Here is a 16039-nt window from a genome sequence, read left to right on the forward strand (position 1 = left end):
CAGCAATTTGCTACCTTAGTGTAACTGGATATATATAAAACTAAATTTGATATAATTTCAGAGGAGTGGGAAGTTGCTTCTTACAGCAAAGTCCACATACACGTGTTCTCCTTCTCTCAGGCCATTGCAGCTTCAAAACACTTTATTCTTAATCAAAACTGAATGTTAGCAATCCAGTATTTATGACAATTTTGTAGTACTACTATGTTTACGCAGGGACAAAAAGAAACAAATCTCTGTAAAGAAAACGGATCTTAGTTTCAACTTCTCTATAAGGTTATTATTTTCAGTTTCAGTAATTACTGCTACTTTGCCATACTTATGCAAACTGTAGTGGTTGATATGAAAAAAAAAAACACATTTATTCTAGACAGCATAGTTCTGAGTCTGAGTGAGAATAAATTGAGAATTAGCTCTTTTGTAATACTTTTGAATATAGTGCCGGCTTAGCTGAAGAATAGTAAAGATATGTGTATTGCCTATGGGGAAAGAGACATATTAGCCCCCAAATTGTATCTGTTGCTTAAAGTTTGGATGAAGAAATTATGTAGTTCTTATTTTATATAAACATTTTATGTAGTTTCTAGCTATTAAAATTATTGAAGAGAAGACAGCCTTGCATTTTTAAAGCATACTTTGAAATCATTCCAGGGATGGTGTTGATATGGTTAAAACCTTGCATGATGCCTATGGCAGTGCTTTGGACAAAAGATGAGAAAAGCCAGTCTCTGTGGTGTTAGTGAAGGAGGGGGATGTGGAAGAGAGGAGGCAGAGTAAAGAAGCTGACCAGAAAATGTTGTGAGATAACTAACAAAACCAGAGAAGCTGACAGGGTTGCACAGGGACAGAATACAGGTTAATGCTGAGCAGAGAACTTGTTGGTCTTGATAAACTGTGAGAAGAGCTGCTACAGGAATTGTTAGGAAGGAATGACCTTTACCCAAGAAATATTAATTTAAGGTAAGGTAAAGGACAAAATACCACATTAACAAGCAACAAAATCACTTTTACAGAAGTTATGGCTGGCACCTGCAAAAACAGACCAACAAAATATCTTTTTTACAAGGCTGATAATTGCACAATTTCTCATTAGCAAGAACTCAGAGTTTTCAAACTACAGTCTTTCTTGGAAAGATTTTTAAAAGTAGAATTTATTTTTGGCCTATTATTTTCTAACAAAGAGAAGATTCCTCTTTGGAATATGTTTCATTAAATCTTAATTGTTTTTACTGACTTTCTGGTTTCATGCCAGATAACACAAGTATGAATGAAGGCAGCTGAGAAAAAGGATTATTTGCATTTATAAGTTATCTGGTGGTGAATAAAAACACACTGGCAAAATCTGTACTGGTCTCGCCTACACACATGCCTGAGAGATGAAATAACAGCCAAATTGTCCAGGCTGACATTAGGAAAGTAGTTATTTTTCACAAGATAGAAATTAGAAATTTTGCTGTTTTTAGATAAGCTGGAGAAACTAAATAAAAAATAAAAAATAATAAAAAAAAAAACCTAAAGATACTAAGGGCAAAAAAATGAGCAGCCATTGGTAATCTCTAGCTATATAGATGAATACCATGAATTTCTGGTATTCATCTAATAAAGTCTTCATAGCCTGCCCATGCACACACAAAACAAACCAGCTAGAAATTGCTTAGTGATGGATAAACAATAACCCAGGTACAGATGTGTTCTCACTTGTACTTTTTTTTATTGTCCAATTCCCTCTCTTCTGTGGTTGAATTTTGCTAGGCGGAATCTGTCCCTCTGCCCATGGGAGGCCTCTTCTACTGCAGATGCAGGTTTAGCAGTGAAGAGATCAATAGCAGACCCATGTCTATTGGGTCTATGGAACTGGCACATACAGACTTTCACCAAAAGGCTGCTGGTTCAAATGCAGCTCAGTTAGTGCTAACAAATGTCTCAGTGCTGGAGACGTGCAAACACTGGAAAGGGTTTGATGGGTTCAGCAGAGTTTGAAAACACAGATGCGCCTGCCCTGGAGAACCTTCAAATTAATTAGAATTCCGAGTAATTGCTCAGTTTTTCTCTGGTTGAAAGATCTGAGGGAATGAATGGTCATTCTTCCCTTCAACAATTGTTCTCCTACTGATATATGCCTTCGCCTCTTAAAAGGAGATACATAAGGAACAAATTTAAGGCATAACAGGAAGCTTGAACTCTGCTGGAGTCAGAAAAGTTGCATGCAGTCTTAATGAAAAAAAATGGTTTGTGCTCTCAGGTTATTTTCGTGCTTTTTTAAATTTCATCCTATGTGAAGTTTTTTTGTCCATCATCAATATTGTGACTAAACTCATTTTTACAGTAAGTTGTTCAGGATTGCTTCACTTCCTAGATCACACATATTTAGCTCAGAACAGGCAAAGCAAATTCAGGAAATACTTTTCCTAAATACTTCATGCAGTTCTGCCATTCAACTCTTCTAGCTTTCTAAAGAAAGCGGTAGTGTTGCTTACAGAAATTGTTTTCTGCTTTGGTCATATTTCCCAGGCAGGAAAAGGCTTTGTAAATCAAGTAGCTATAATTAAGAAGGGGTAGAAGAGGCACTAGGCAGTCTTCTGCTAACACAGAAAATAATGTTTCTCTTTCTTATAGTGCTTATTCACAGTGACAGCTGAAAACATTTAATTTGCATAATGAACATACTGACATATTACCTTTTGATGCATTCAGGGAGATGTAATTAGCTGAGAAGCCCTCAGAGGCAATGCTGTGATCAGTCACAAAGTACAACGTCATCATGTTGCCACCACTCGTGAGCGATGGTGGAATTGATCTTCCACAGTACCTGCAGCAAAAAAATGCCCCAAACTTAGGCAATGCTTCATGAAGCATCTATTTTACTGGAAGAAGATTCAGCTTTCCTGAGAAGTTTGAACAGTTGCACACACACAAATGCCTCCTTTAAGTGGTACAGATCCCAGCCATATACCCTGTATCATGGGACTAAATACTACACTACATACACAAGGATGTACATGTATCTTGCATGGCAAAGTCAGAGGATAAGCTGTGCATCCAGTAGTCAAATTCCTATTGAAATTTTCTAATGCAAAAAGTCCATGCTGTATCTACAACGTATTCCACTTTTTGAGCAGGAGTCAGAGTGGCTGGCAAAAGACTGCAAAATACTCTCCATTATAGCATGACAGTCATTTGCTCCTTATTTTCCAAAATACTGGCATGTTAGCCAAATACTTAACAGTCTGCAGCTGCGGCTGCAGCTAGACCCTCTGAGTCCAAGTAGTTTAGATGTTCTTGAGTTCTAAGACGGCGAGAAACCCCTGTGTATACCCCACTTGGTGAGGGGGAAAGAAAGAAAAGATTGTTCAGCCTTTTCTTCCCTGGTATAAAATCACATATCAGGAGAAAATGAAAACAAGCCATTTAAGACAAAGACTTCAGTTTAGTTTTTGCTGAAACTCAAATCTACAATCTTCCAAGTAATCTTTCTTTCACTTCCACAAGTGTTTCAAATCATGTCTTTTCCTAGGCACAGACATATTAATGCTTTTGAACCTATTCCCATAATTTAAAATGCAAAAGGCGCTGGACAATGGCAGCTATTGAAACCAGTCCTTAAAAAAGCTGTTCTTTTGACACAAGTTAGTTTCTCCCAATATAATATTTACTAAATGTGGTTCTTATTCCAAGGTCAAAGAAATAAGTTGCCTTTACTAGGCTAGGCAGAAGCATTGCTGCTATTATTTCAGTAATGCAAAGAAATTAATTTATATACAAAATTTAAGGAAGCAAATTGGATGGAGAGATCTACAGAACAGTGCACACTCTACAATGAATCAGCTATGTAGGCTAGTGGACATATTCACCTTCCCAATTTTTGCACAGTGCTGTTGTCATATATTTCAAGATAATCCTTTCTGCAACTATAATCAAATGCCAAGTTAAATGAAGTGAATGTCAGGCGGATAAGGTAGCCGGGCTGAATGTTGATAGTCCAGGTACAGCTAATACCATGCGGGTAGACAGCTGGATGACCAGGGCTTGTAATAGTTCCTTCTGGTCCAGTGAGAGCCTCCCCACATACTGCAGAGATTTAAAACATCAGGTTAAATGAAATATTTATTCAGGAATAAGGCACTTTTAAAATCAGTTACTTTTCTTTCTGAAATTTTGTAGTCTTTTTTCCCTTGATGCATACTACACAGTGACTCTTTCAGAATTTATCTCCCATTACACCTTTGTAAAACTTGATGGGCCAGTGATTTCAGTGTATAAAAAAAACTTGAAAAGTCACACATGCACACAAAATCCTTACCTGTATCTAATGGCCAGTACTCAGCTCTGAAGCCAAGGTTGGTAAGAGAGGAAGCTCTGAATTTGACATAGAGATAGTTCCATGTAGACTGCACTCGAGATGGTACAGCTGTACCGCAGTATTTCTCCAGAAGAGGAGAGTCTGTGCTGTTGCCATTTCTGACCTGAAGAACAGTGTATTTAAAATATCCCATACAGATTTCTATTGTATTAAAGTAGTAAGTATAAATGAATTCATAAGAACAATATAAAAGAGGTCCTTAGCAAGTCAAATCCTACCCTCTGTTCAGCATGGTTTGTACTACAGGCACATACAATGCAGCCTCATGACTGTGGGAGAAGGGCTCTCCCAGCTGAAGGGCATTCAGATGGAGAAAAGCTGAGATCTTATACCCTCAACAGTAAGTGGCACACGGACCTCCAAAACCAGGCCTATCTATTCAAAGACATCTGATACTCATCACTGATGTCTCTGATTATCAAAATGATGATACTATCTTTGGTGAATCAAAAAAGGTGTGGGCTCCTCTGGTGAAGCTGGGAAAGGTTTTATAAGTGCTGTAAAACAGGTACTTATCTGTCAAACTGTGCATGCACTTGCAATTCTGATTTGGTGAAGATGAGCATGAGAAGGAGCATACAGATATGAATCTCTCTGAGTAAATCATAGTATATGTGTATTATTCTTTACCTCAACATAGTCCGAGTCACAAGTGGTTGTATTTCGAATGTCAAAGTTGATGAAGTTAAGAATCACCACTTTGCCATCTGGCTGGGAGATGATCCACTCACAGGTCTTCAGGTGAGAGGATGCCCTGGGGTAATAAGGTGAATGGATAGTACCTGCTCCAGACAGGGAGCCTCCACAGGCTGCAAACAGACACCAAGAGGCAATAGTTGTGATGAATGGTTTCAAGAAAAGAATACTGTGACGTCTATCAAATATCACTATGAAGTTAGAAGAAAACCACTCCTACAAGCCTATAGTCTCACAGCATCTACTATGGATCATCCAGGTAGGACTAAGAATGGATTTGAGAGAACATATTGCTGTTACAGTTGCATAATTTGATTTGAGAGAACATATTGCTGTTACAGTTGCATAAATATGTATATCTGAGCATGGAAGACCAAGGTAATTCTGTCCATGAAAACTTATGGATTTGGTTCATTTGTTTCAGAGAACTAGATATATTTGTTGGTGAATAAGAACTGAAAGAAAGGAATAATGAATGTAAACAGATTTAGGCAGAGTTATGGTTATAGTGCTATATCATCTGTGGTATGTTAGTGGTAAGTGATTTATCATTAGTAAAAGCAATAGTGAATATATTTTCAAATATGGTAGAAGTGCCTACAGCAGACATCATCTTAGCATTTCTAAAAATGGCAATAAATAAACAAATTGACTCTTTTTTTTTCTTTTGAAGTTTGTCTTAAGCCCACTGTACATATATCATAGCATAGAAATGACTGAAAGTGTCCAAGTTACAGATCAGTTCACTGGGCAAGTCACCAGTTTCTCTTACCAACTTGATAAACAGCCCTGAAGCTAGCCCTTTGCACAGAAGCATCAGACTTGAACTTAATCCAGAGACTGTTGCTGGTAGAAGTGATTGGAGATATAAATGTACCATGACAGAATTTATTAATAAGAGGAGACATCTCACTGTCACCATCTCGAACCTAAAAAAGAAAAGATTGTTCAGCCTTCTTCATTAAAAAGAAAAACAAAGAAATATCTCGGATCATAAAAGTGGTGGAACGTGATATCTGGATAAAACTATAATCTCACAAGAACTGCTAAATAACAAAAAAGTGACTAATTATTTAGTAGAGGGCCAAAAGGCCATTACAGTAATTGGCACAGGCACTTCATTTATGAGACCTCAAAGGAAGAACTGCATGATACCAGCATAGAAGACCCTCTCCCCACTTTTCAAGGATATTATGGTGCAACAGAACATTATCTCTCTGAATCACAGCTTTAGCACAATTTGGGGCATGTGCTTCCAAAGTGTCTCTTTTGGTTTCAAAGGGACAGGTAAGGTGCTCACTGGTGAAAAGCTATGAAATTTTTGCCAGGATTGTGTGATTTCCTTGCTTTGGCCTTGAAGTTTCCACTAATCTTTTACTGGCACTTCCCCAGAAGGAGCACACGTTGCATCACACCCATATGACGGCTCACTAACAGGAGGTGTGACTCTAAGTCCCCAAGGCAGTAAAAACACAGCTATACTGATACCTTTTCATTATTTTATCTGAAAGGTCCAATATGTGATAATGACAGTGAAACAACAGGAGGGAATCACTTCCAGCTTTTACCTTCTGCACTGCCACTGGACTTGTCAGACAGTAACCAACTTGCTAATCAAAGGAGAAATGTATGTTGAGCATTTTCCCAGGAGCTGATTATAGATGCTGAAGATCAAGGAGACTAGGAGGGAGAGAGATATCTGCATTGCCTAACATCAGGCCCTGAACCCACAGCCAGGGGGTAAGAGTAGGTGCATCCCGAAGGCGAGGCAGAGCGCTTTCAGGGCTGAGGCACTGCTGGGTGAGGAGCTCCGAACACCCTCCGAGGTGCCCATCTCAGGCCAATAGGGAAGCCAAATGCTCCCAAAGGTTCTCCTGAAAAGAAAATGGCTCTTTTTTTCTGCTGTAAAACTGGCTACGGCTGGAGCTGCTCTTAGTTGCACCTACATGCAATCAACCCCAAACAATCGTTCCAGTGAAATCATTGCAAGGCCAGGAACAGCCAGGATTTCCCGATTGCCACATCCTCTGTCCTCCTCAGCTGTATTCACCCCGGTGGGCTGGGAGAGCCTGTGGCAGGGCCATGGCTGGTGTGGTGAGAGGCAGGGGCTGGCCTGCTCGCTCTCTTTGGCAAGCTCTTGCTGGTGAGATGGCTTTCTGACTCTCTAACAGACATCTGTTATTTCCCAGGGGCCTGAGTTTAAGGTGAGAGTTACTCTGGATTTATGGTGGAGTCACTAAGATCAGAATTTTTTGGCCCGAAAGATTTAGAAAATCTTTAGACAGTAGTGAAAGTTTCCAAAACTACAGTTCACAAGAGTTTACATTTTTTCTTCATCTGATTTTCCCTACATTTGTGATTTATAAAGTCCAGGCAGTAGTGATAAAAAAAACAGGCTCCCTAAACCATTTGAATTAATGGCTGCGATTGCCATTTGGAAGGAGGGCAAGGAAAGGACCTGGCTTGGCTAGCACCTTACCTCTGCAGCACTGTGCCACAGCTGTGCTGAAACAGCAGCTTTGCTGTGTCTGCTTCCCTCCTGCAGACCCCTGGCCCCAGGCTGCTCCTGCCTTGCTGCGAGACTAACCATCCCTCCCGGAGCCAGCGGGCGAGCTGCGCCTGGCTGCCGTGGAAACGCTGCAGGTTTCCTGGCATAACCGGGGCTGGGAATATTCTGCATCTTTTCAAAGTGACAAAACAATTCCCTGAAAGTGATTTTTAAGGTAACTTAAGCAACCAAAAGCTATCTCCCTAGTTAAACTTTACTATAAAACCCAGGAAGACAATATTTTAGAGCACACGAGCAGTATGAAAAGCACACGGGGAAAATCAAGCCTTGATACAGACAGAGCATATTGCTTTAGTCTTACTGCGTGTTCCCAGGTCCGAAAATGCCAGCCCTATTTCTCTGCCCTGGATGGAGCAGATCCAAGCGAGCGGGTAAGAAGAAGAGGAGGATGGGAGAAAGACGGAAAGAAATACAGGGAAACCGAACTGCTTGTGACTGATCAGCAAACAACAAGGTAAATGCCTTGCTGAATTAACACCAACTGATTGTATTCAACAGCAATGGTTTTGTTTCTCTGGCTGCTGTGAATTTAGCTGCTTTTCTGCCAGCAATTAGGCAAGAGGAGTGCCAGGCCAAACAAACAAAAGCTGTCTGTTTTCATTAAACACACTTCCCCTCTCATTTCAGAAATTAATTACACTTCATTCCAACCAAAGTCTCTGAATTAGAGGACGAGGGAAGGGAACGATGTTAATACAATAACAAATCTTTTAAAAACAGTTTAACTAAACTGAGCTCACAGGAACCTATTCCTAGTTAGGTCAAAAAAGATTCAAAACAAAACAAAACCCACACTACCATTGTAACTGTGCAGCCCTATAATGCAGTATTGCCATTGCTAGTAACAGGCCATAAGCTTAAATTCTGTACTGAATTTGCCAGGCCTCAGGCCTGAGACTCATCAGACTTGCTCTGTTTGAACTTTTCTTGACCTGCCTGCAGCTTTCCTTTACTTGGTTTAGCTGCAACAGCAGTTCTGCTAATTGACCAGGTGTCTAAGGCTAATTTGTTTTACTTCTGCTTATCTGTGTATGGTGCAACCACAGTTTTCTAGCGCCAGCAGTAGCAAGCAGCTGTTCTGTGCAGCAGGAGGCACAAACTGGTGCGGTTAGAGGGGCCCAGGCCCAGTTCGCAGCAGAGGCTGCGGGAGCGGGGGCCCTGGACGCACGCGGGAGAGCAGGCGTGGGGCTGCAATGGAGGGGCACCGGCTCTGCACCGAGACCCATGGCCGTTCATATCCTCCCCGGCCCGCGCGGCGCCCTCGCGTAGCTCGCCCGGGGTCAGTTAAAGAAGTGCAGACCTGGAGCTGCACAAGCCTGGTCTTAGGAGGAACAAAGAGAACAAAGAAATAGCTTCTAGCATGCATAAAAGGCACCATATAGAGTAAATTCAAGTGTAAAATGGAGCTGAAGACCAATGAAGAAAGAGCAAGGTGTAAAAGCGTGTTAGTAAACATATAAAAAAGGACCTCAGGTGGATCCTAGACAACATCAACATCATATTCCTCCCAGCGAAGGACTCCAGGGGCTGAGGACTCACAGTGTTACCCTCTCCAGGAGCCCCAAAGGACTGACTTTAGGAGCCAGAGGAGCAAGGGAAGGGTGAGCACAACTCCAGGAAAAAGAGATAGAAGCTAAGAGGTGTGTTACAATTTTAATTGTATTTTTATTATTACTTTTTCTGTATAGAAGTATTCTAGCTGTACTATTATTCCTTCTTTTTCTGTAATAATTAGATCTAGACTAATAATGATTCTTGAATTAGAATCTTTTCAATTATACTAACAATAAATTCTTATAATCTCTGTGTGTATATATATGTATACATATACATATATAAGCTGTGCTTCCTTTTTGCCCATAAACAAGATTTTGGGCATAACACCATGACTCCAGAAAATGCTACACAGTAGCTGTGGTATTAGTTATATTTTGCTTGCATTGGGTATGCATTCACCAAAGGTTTAAATTCCATATTAATCAAGTACAGCTGATTGAGGATTAGTGTAATGATAGACTGATTTTCTTTTTCTGTCATCTTTGATTCAGTCTGAATGCAGTGTCCTGCTCTTTCAGACTCTGTGCCTTTTGGACCCTACTAAATTGGTATTCTCACTCCCTTGATTAATGTCTATTTTTGCAGTGAGGCAGAAATTATGCTGCATAGTTTTGTACACATATGTAATCAACCTTTCATATCAGTTGCTTATGAAAAGTCACCTCAATATAATTCGATGAACAACCAGTGTGACTCTCCAGCTCCATGTGGGTGAAGTTGAGGTATATTTTTTCATCCTCTGGTTGTCTGATAATGTAGATACATTGTCGGTTGTTAATATAAGGGTTAGGCCAGAAAGGGGACATGATAACCCCTTCGCTATCTGTGTAATTTCCTCCACAATTTGTATCTGCTATATTAAGAAAAAAGAAAATTAGTTGAGATATTCACAAGTATCATAAGTCTTTCAGTTTAGGCTGCCTCTGTACAATAGCTGCAAATCAAAGAGGCTTCCTGTATTATTAAATTGCAGGTGTTTATCACATCCATTCATGTCTTGTTGGCTATATCATGGAAATGTCCCAGTCCAAAGTTTAATGCTGAATTTAACTTACCAGGTGATGTCGTATAGACGATGTGAAAGCCTTTATCAGTAGTTGAGTCATCAGAGTGAAAGTGAACCCATGCATACGGGCCAGTGGTTTGGAGCGGGGGTGGAGAGCCAGTGCTACAGTATTTACCGAGGGCTGGGTCTTGTGGAAGGAGACCATCTCGAATCTAACAAAATGATAAATCAGCATTTAGGATTAATAGATATATACCAACTGTGGACAGTACCAACATTTTTAAAATTATCTTAAGGGGCCCCAGGAGATATTGTGGATGGTGAGTGGAGGGAAAGCTGATAGAAAATTTCCCCCAAACACACAGGGAGCAAGAAACAGACCCACTGGCAGAACTGTGATGGTGATCCTAGGAGAGATCATTAAGGTTTTTGTGAGAGGGAAAGAAAATATCAGGAGATCTACTACTATACTGTTTTCCTGAAATCATCCTCTGCAGTGCCCAATTTTGAAGAACATCCTATTCTAAACCATTTTCTCGTTTCTATAATTGGGCATTTGTGAATTCCATAACGGTCAATTTGTACTTGAGAAAAACCCCAAAGCTCACGATGGTGGTATAATAAGAGCCTATTAATCTTAGATCCATTTCTCTAATAGTTTTCCTTTGGCTGATGAATTCTCTGTGGGTAGCCATTCAACTAGGAGTTTGGGGACTGGACTTTGTAAGAAAGGGAAAGCTTCCCAACAGGTATTTGGCCTGAATCCCATCCTCTTTAGTGGCAAGACTTCCACTGACTTCAGTGGAGCAATATTCATCCACTTTCTGTTGTTCTGCCTGTGTCTGAGTGTGCCTCCATGACTGGAATAAGTAAGTACAAATGAACATTTCAACACAGGATTTAATTTTCAAACGTTCCTCTTCTGTACATAGAAAAAAGTTTTGAAATATCTTGTTCTGCAATTACATTGCCATAAAATGTCATCATAATTCACAAAGAAGCTTTACCTCTAGGTGGTCATAGCTGCAATTTTCATGGTGTTCTAGGCTTAGTGTGCCAAAAGCAAATGTGACGAGGAGGCCGGGATTGGTTGAGATGGTCCAGAAACAGTCTCTGTTAATAGGATAGTTACCTGGGTATCCTGGAGAGCTAATTGAGCCATAAGTATCTGTCAGTTCACCACCACATTCTAAACGAAAAGAAATACCACACAACACAGTTTTTAATACTTCATGTCAAGTCAAAAGTTGAACTGTCCTTTAGTGTCAAAATTAGGTAGCAATTTAGGAGCCAGAGTAAATTCAGAAAAAACAATCAAACAAACAAAGAAGTTACTTCTTTCTTTAAATTTTATAATTAATTCTACAACTCAGTAATAAAAGCAAATCCCCAAATATTTCCTAATCTGCACAGCAAAAGAAAAATTCTTTCATAGTTATAATGGAAATATCAGTAGGAGAATGATCAAAACCATTTAATTTAGAAATGCCCGGTGTTTTGGATTAGATTTACAAAATTAATCAGAATTTCTATACTTTATAAACCTAGTCTCTATGTTTTGCCCTCGCATAAGACCGTTCTCATTTAAAAAAAAAATACTTTTAATTGCAGGAAAGGCTATTTTATGTACTTAGAGTAAAAGAAAATCCCTCTCCATGAACAGTTGGGTAATGTTAGGGGAGACTTGTGTATTATACCTAAGGCATAGCTAGTTTAGTCACATCTATACCTCTCCCTCTCTGTTTTCTGTCTTTCAGAAGATCTGCTTTCACTTTTCAGTATCTTCATTCATCTACCTGTAATCACCCATCTTATAACATCAATTGAAAGAGAAAAAAAAGAAAGAATAACTTTAAAAGAGCACTTCAATGCACATGGAAATTGAGAAACGGTTTCCCCCCTGAGTTTTCTATACTTTCTCTATGGTTCCTTCAAGACAGAACTCAAATCGTGCACATTTTTGTTTCTAGACAATATAGAGTGCATTAAAGTGAATTTCATATTGCACAAGATGATTTGGGGTTTATCTCAAGAAATGTGCTGTCAAGCCTCCTGGGAGAAACACATATGTGGTGCTGTCAAGAATTAGGGCATTAAACTACAGTAAATCATACCAAAAATCTCACAGATCATTTAAAATCAAATTCCAAGTAATCTGATACTATCGTGTGTGAAAGCATAGTGTATCCTCTTGAGCACCTTGTAAACTGTAAAAGGCAAAAAAAAGTGTAACTTGCCTGCTCAAAATACCAGTTACTTCTGAGAGAAAAGAGGATTAATTAAAAGAACAATAACTCCAGGAATGCATGCACTTTGGGGGATTCCTCACAAGAAGCATAAAGCAGCCTTAAAAGCTAAGGTAAGATACCAGCAGAAAATTATTCAAGCAGAGGCCTAAAGTCGGAGTTTTAACATCTAAAAATAACACAAGTTAACATTTCAACCTCACTCATTAGTAAAATACTGTCCTACTGCTACTGATTTTTCCTAATGAGGAAAATAAATCATTCATTTTGCTCCACAGCAGTGAACATGCTAAATTACCTGAGATTACATCAAACTTACCAGGATCCTGAGATTCCCACTGAACGGTGAAACCTCCAGCCGTAATGGTGTGGTCTGAATAGAACCAAAAATACAGGGAGTGGTGGGAACTGGAAAGCTCTGCAGGAGGCGAGGAGCCACAGTATTTCCCCAGCATGTGTGCTGATGCTGACGCCCCATCATGGATTTGAAGGAAGTCGGAGTTGCAATCATTACTTGCCTCCAGTTGGAAGAATGGGAAACTAATATGCAGAATCTAACAGGAAGTAGCAAAATATGAAATCAGTCTTTTTCTGTCTGCTGAAATACTCTTTATGCAGTAACTCTGCACAAAACAGGTATACTTGTTCATATAGTTGTGAGCATCCACAAACTTTGGAGCCATTACCTGAAAAGATCCAGGATAGAAGAAGATATTACAGAATCTCAAAGGTCAAAACACAAGAAAGTAGGAAAGATTTTGGACTGGGGACTTGTCTGGAAAGAACATTCTTCCTATAAATTAATAATTATTACCATTTGCCTGTGTGTGCTATATACTACAGTGTGAAAGGCTTGAAATAGAGAATCAAATATTTTATTCGGGGTTTCCCATGGTGTTTTCTCATGTGAGATAGTTAAAATTTCTCAACCTTTCCATGGTTGAAATATTGTCACAGGAATTAAAAATGAAATGATTTTTTTGTGCATATCAATTTTGTGTCTTATAAACCCACTCTAGACAAATAGTGGCATACACAGCTTTACATAAGTTCAGATCCCCCACTGATGTGCTCAAATATAGCTCTGCTGAAGACATTGATGGCTCTCAGACTTCAAGCGGAGGATCTGTCACATGCATATAATGCTGTGTCAACCACTAACAGTTTATACAGTATGTATTACAGCATATAATGCGTATAAACCACCAGCGGTTTATAGAACTACTTAATTCATTCCCTTGCAATGTCAAAAATAGATCAAACATTTAGATCCCAAGTAAGAAGTCCCATGCTAAAGGGTGAATAACATGTTTTATAGTTGTTAGTTATAACCCAAGTAGAAATGTTAATTGCAAATCAGCATCAAAATATACATTTGAGTATAACATTTAAAAATTAATCCTTAAAAAAATCAAATACTTTTCATTGCACAAAGTCATTGACTATATGAATTCAGCATTCTGCCTTGCAGGGGCTCAGAAATCAGAAACAGAAAATTGCTCTGGAGGTCACAACCCATGAACCAACTGCACAGTGTTTCTCATGCAGCCATTCACAGTCTAAAGCTGTGTAAGACACGGCTTCTATAGGTGGTGGTAGGTGATGTCAACTCTCACAAATTTATTAGAAATCTCCAGTCACTTGGTGTGTTTTCTTAAGGTCTTATTTTTGGAGGCAGTGATTGTAGGAATAAATAAATTCTAACCTTCAGCAAAAAAGCTTGAAAAACTTGAAAACAGGACCCAGGCAAATTCTTAGGCTAAGGAATCTGAAGGCTCATAAGAACTTAAAACTTATTCTTTTTGCAAAGTTCTTTATTCCGAGGGGGTTGGATCGTGATATTGGAATATGTGGCATGAGGACAGCTGTGTTTGCTCCAGTGAGCTGAGGGGTCCCACAGAGTGAGGGTTTCTTTAACCTGAGCTCTATTTTACCTTGTTGGGATTCGTTCGAATAACCCAAGCGCAGCTGACTCTATTATCATACCACTGGCTGCTTGGGTTGTTAGGGTAACTGAAAGTCCCTCTGGAGCCCGAAAGGTATCCTCCACAAACTGCAGGAAGAGAGATTAAATTAAATTAATTAATTAGTGCTATCACTATATAGACTGAAATAAAACCAAACTTTCTAACATAGCTTTGGCTTGCTAAACATTTAAAACAAGGGTGAAAGATACTTTTATAAAGGACTCTTCTTAGGATTTCCTCTAAAGTGGAATGACACCAAAGGAAAAATGAGCAAAATTACTCTTTCAGGGAAAAGTAGTTCCTGGAAGAAGAATAAAGATTTTTCAAGTGGAATATGTGAATTCTGTCAAAATTCTGACAAAAGATTTTCTGTCTCAGGAAGATGTCAATAAAGTAGTTTGTTTCCAGAAAGCTAGCTCTAAATTGAAATATTCCAATTTTTCACCTACACTGAAATAATATTTTGAACCTAACATAATATAAAGTTGTCTTTATCAAGAGTGGTGTATCATAGCAGTTATTCTTCAAATGTTTCATAGTCCTATTTATCCTTTAGGATCAGATTTCTGGGCCCGACAACATTGCTTCTGATATACCCTGGTCTCTTCTCTCACTGAGCCATCTGATGAATGGGAGCTGTGGAGTGGGAATCCTAAACTGCTAGGGAAAAATATGGCTGTAAAGTGCCCAAAATACAATGAAGATACAGACATAAAACAAGCAGCTGCAGTTTAACACTCAACAGATGCTAATGAAATATTCAGTTCTCCTCAGCAATCTGAAATGAAATATTTGGGCTCGGGGAATGGTAAAAAATATAATTTTGTTTGAAATGTCGACCCAAAATACCTCACCATTTCTGAATCAGATTCAGAACTATCATGTCATAAAATTTATTTTTTCCCCTTGATTAGGAACTAAAACAAAGGTTGATACATTAAAATTTCTCACTGGACAGAAACTGGCTTTCTATCCTTTCTCTTATGAATAGTTAAAAAATTACTTTTTCCACATATATATGCTTAATAATAAAAAATTATTGATTAGAAATTAGAAGAAAATAGGAAGGAACCTGAAATAGCTGTAAAACAGAACAGATTTCACAGTGGCTTGATGAAAGGTATATTCTGTATTCTGTGCAAAATTAATAATGTGCTTTCTTCACAGCAACCTGCAATAAATACGAGCCATCTGACAGATGGATGCCACAGGGACACCCACTGGAATGCTATCCTGACCTTGTTTAATTAAAATTTGTGACAAAAAAAAAAACAAAAAAAACCAAAAAAGCAAGCAAACAAAAAAATGATGTTGAGAAATAATGCTAAAGGCAGGACCTTGTAGTCACTTTATAAAACTCCAAGTCCCCCAGCTTCACAGGTAACATTTCTTTCATTACATTTCTGTTTGTAAACCTTTTCTGGCTTTTCACGTCAACAAAAAATGTCAGGACCTTTCAGCTTTGCAATGAACAGAAGAAACAGTATGCCCAAAACAGAAATAATATTGTATTCTCCTGTAAATCTGCTCTCCTATCAAATCATCTCTCCCATTTGGCTTAGTGTTGAAACATTCAGGATTTGGAAGATCGCTTCTTGGGAACAGAAATCTGATTTTAGGATGTCTGGGTCTAGTGAA

The 16039-nt window shown here is 38.9% G+C and overlaps 1 protein-coding gene across 1 annotated transcript in view; it reads right to left on the minus strand.

Moving 5' to 3' along the window:
* The window catches only part of CUBN (cubilin), a 155490-nt gene that overhangs the window by 116947 nt on the left and 22504 nt on the right, over positions 1-16039 (minus strand). The window contains exons 14-23 of the mRNA XM_013941561.2: positions 14369-14487; positions 12754-12988; positions 11196-11377; positions 10238-10400; positions 9845-10035; positions 5829-5985; positions 4991-5169; positions 4301-4463; positions 3852-4068; positions 2679-2809 (exon numbers count right to left, since the gene is read on the minus strand). Of these exons, the coding sequence (XP_013797015.2) occupies positions 2679-2809; positions 3852-4068; positions 4301-4463; positions 4991-5169; positions 5829-5985; positions 9845-10035; positions 10238-10400; positions 11196-11377; positions 12754-12988; positions 14369-14487 (1737 nt within the window). The remainder of the gene's footprint in view (positions 1-2678; positions 2810-3851; positions 4069-4300; positions 4464-4990; positions 5170-5828; positions 5986-9844; positions 10036-10237; positions 10401-11195; positions 11378-12753; positions 12989-14368; positions 14488-16039) is intronic.

The sequence above is a fragment of the Apteryx mantelli genome, chromosome 2 (assembly GCF_036417845.1).
Source record: "Apteryx mantelli isolate bAptMan1 chromosome 2, bAptMan1.hap1, whole genome shotgun sequence".
Taxonomy (NCBI): domain Eukaryota; kingdom Metazoa; phylum Chordata; class Aves; order Apterygiformes; family Apterygidae; genus Apteryx; species Apteryx mantelli.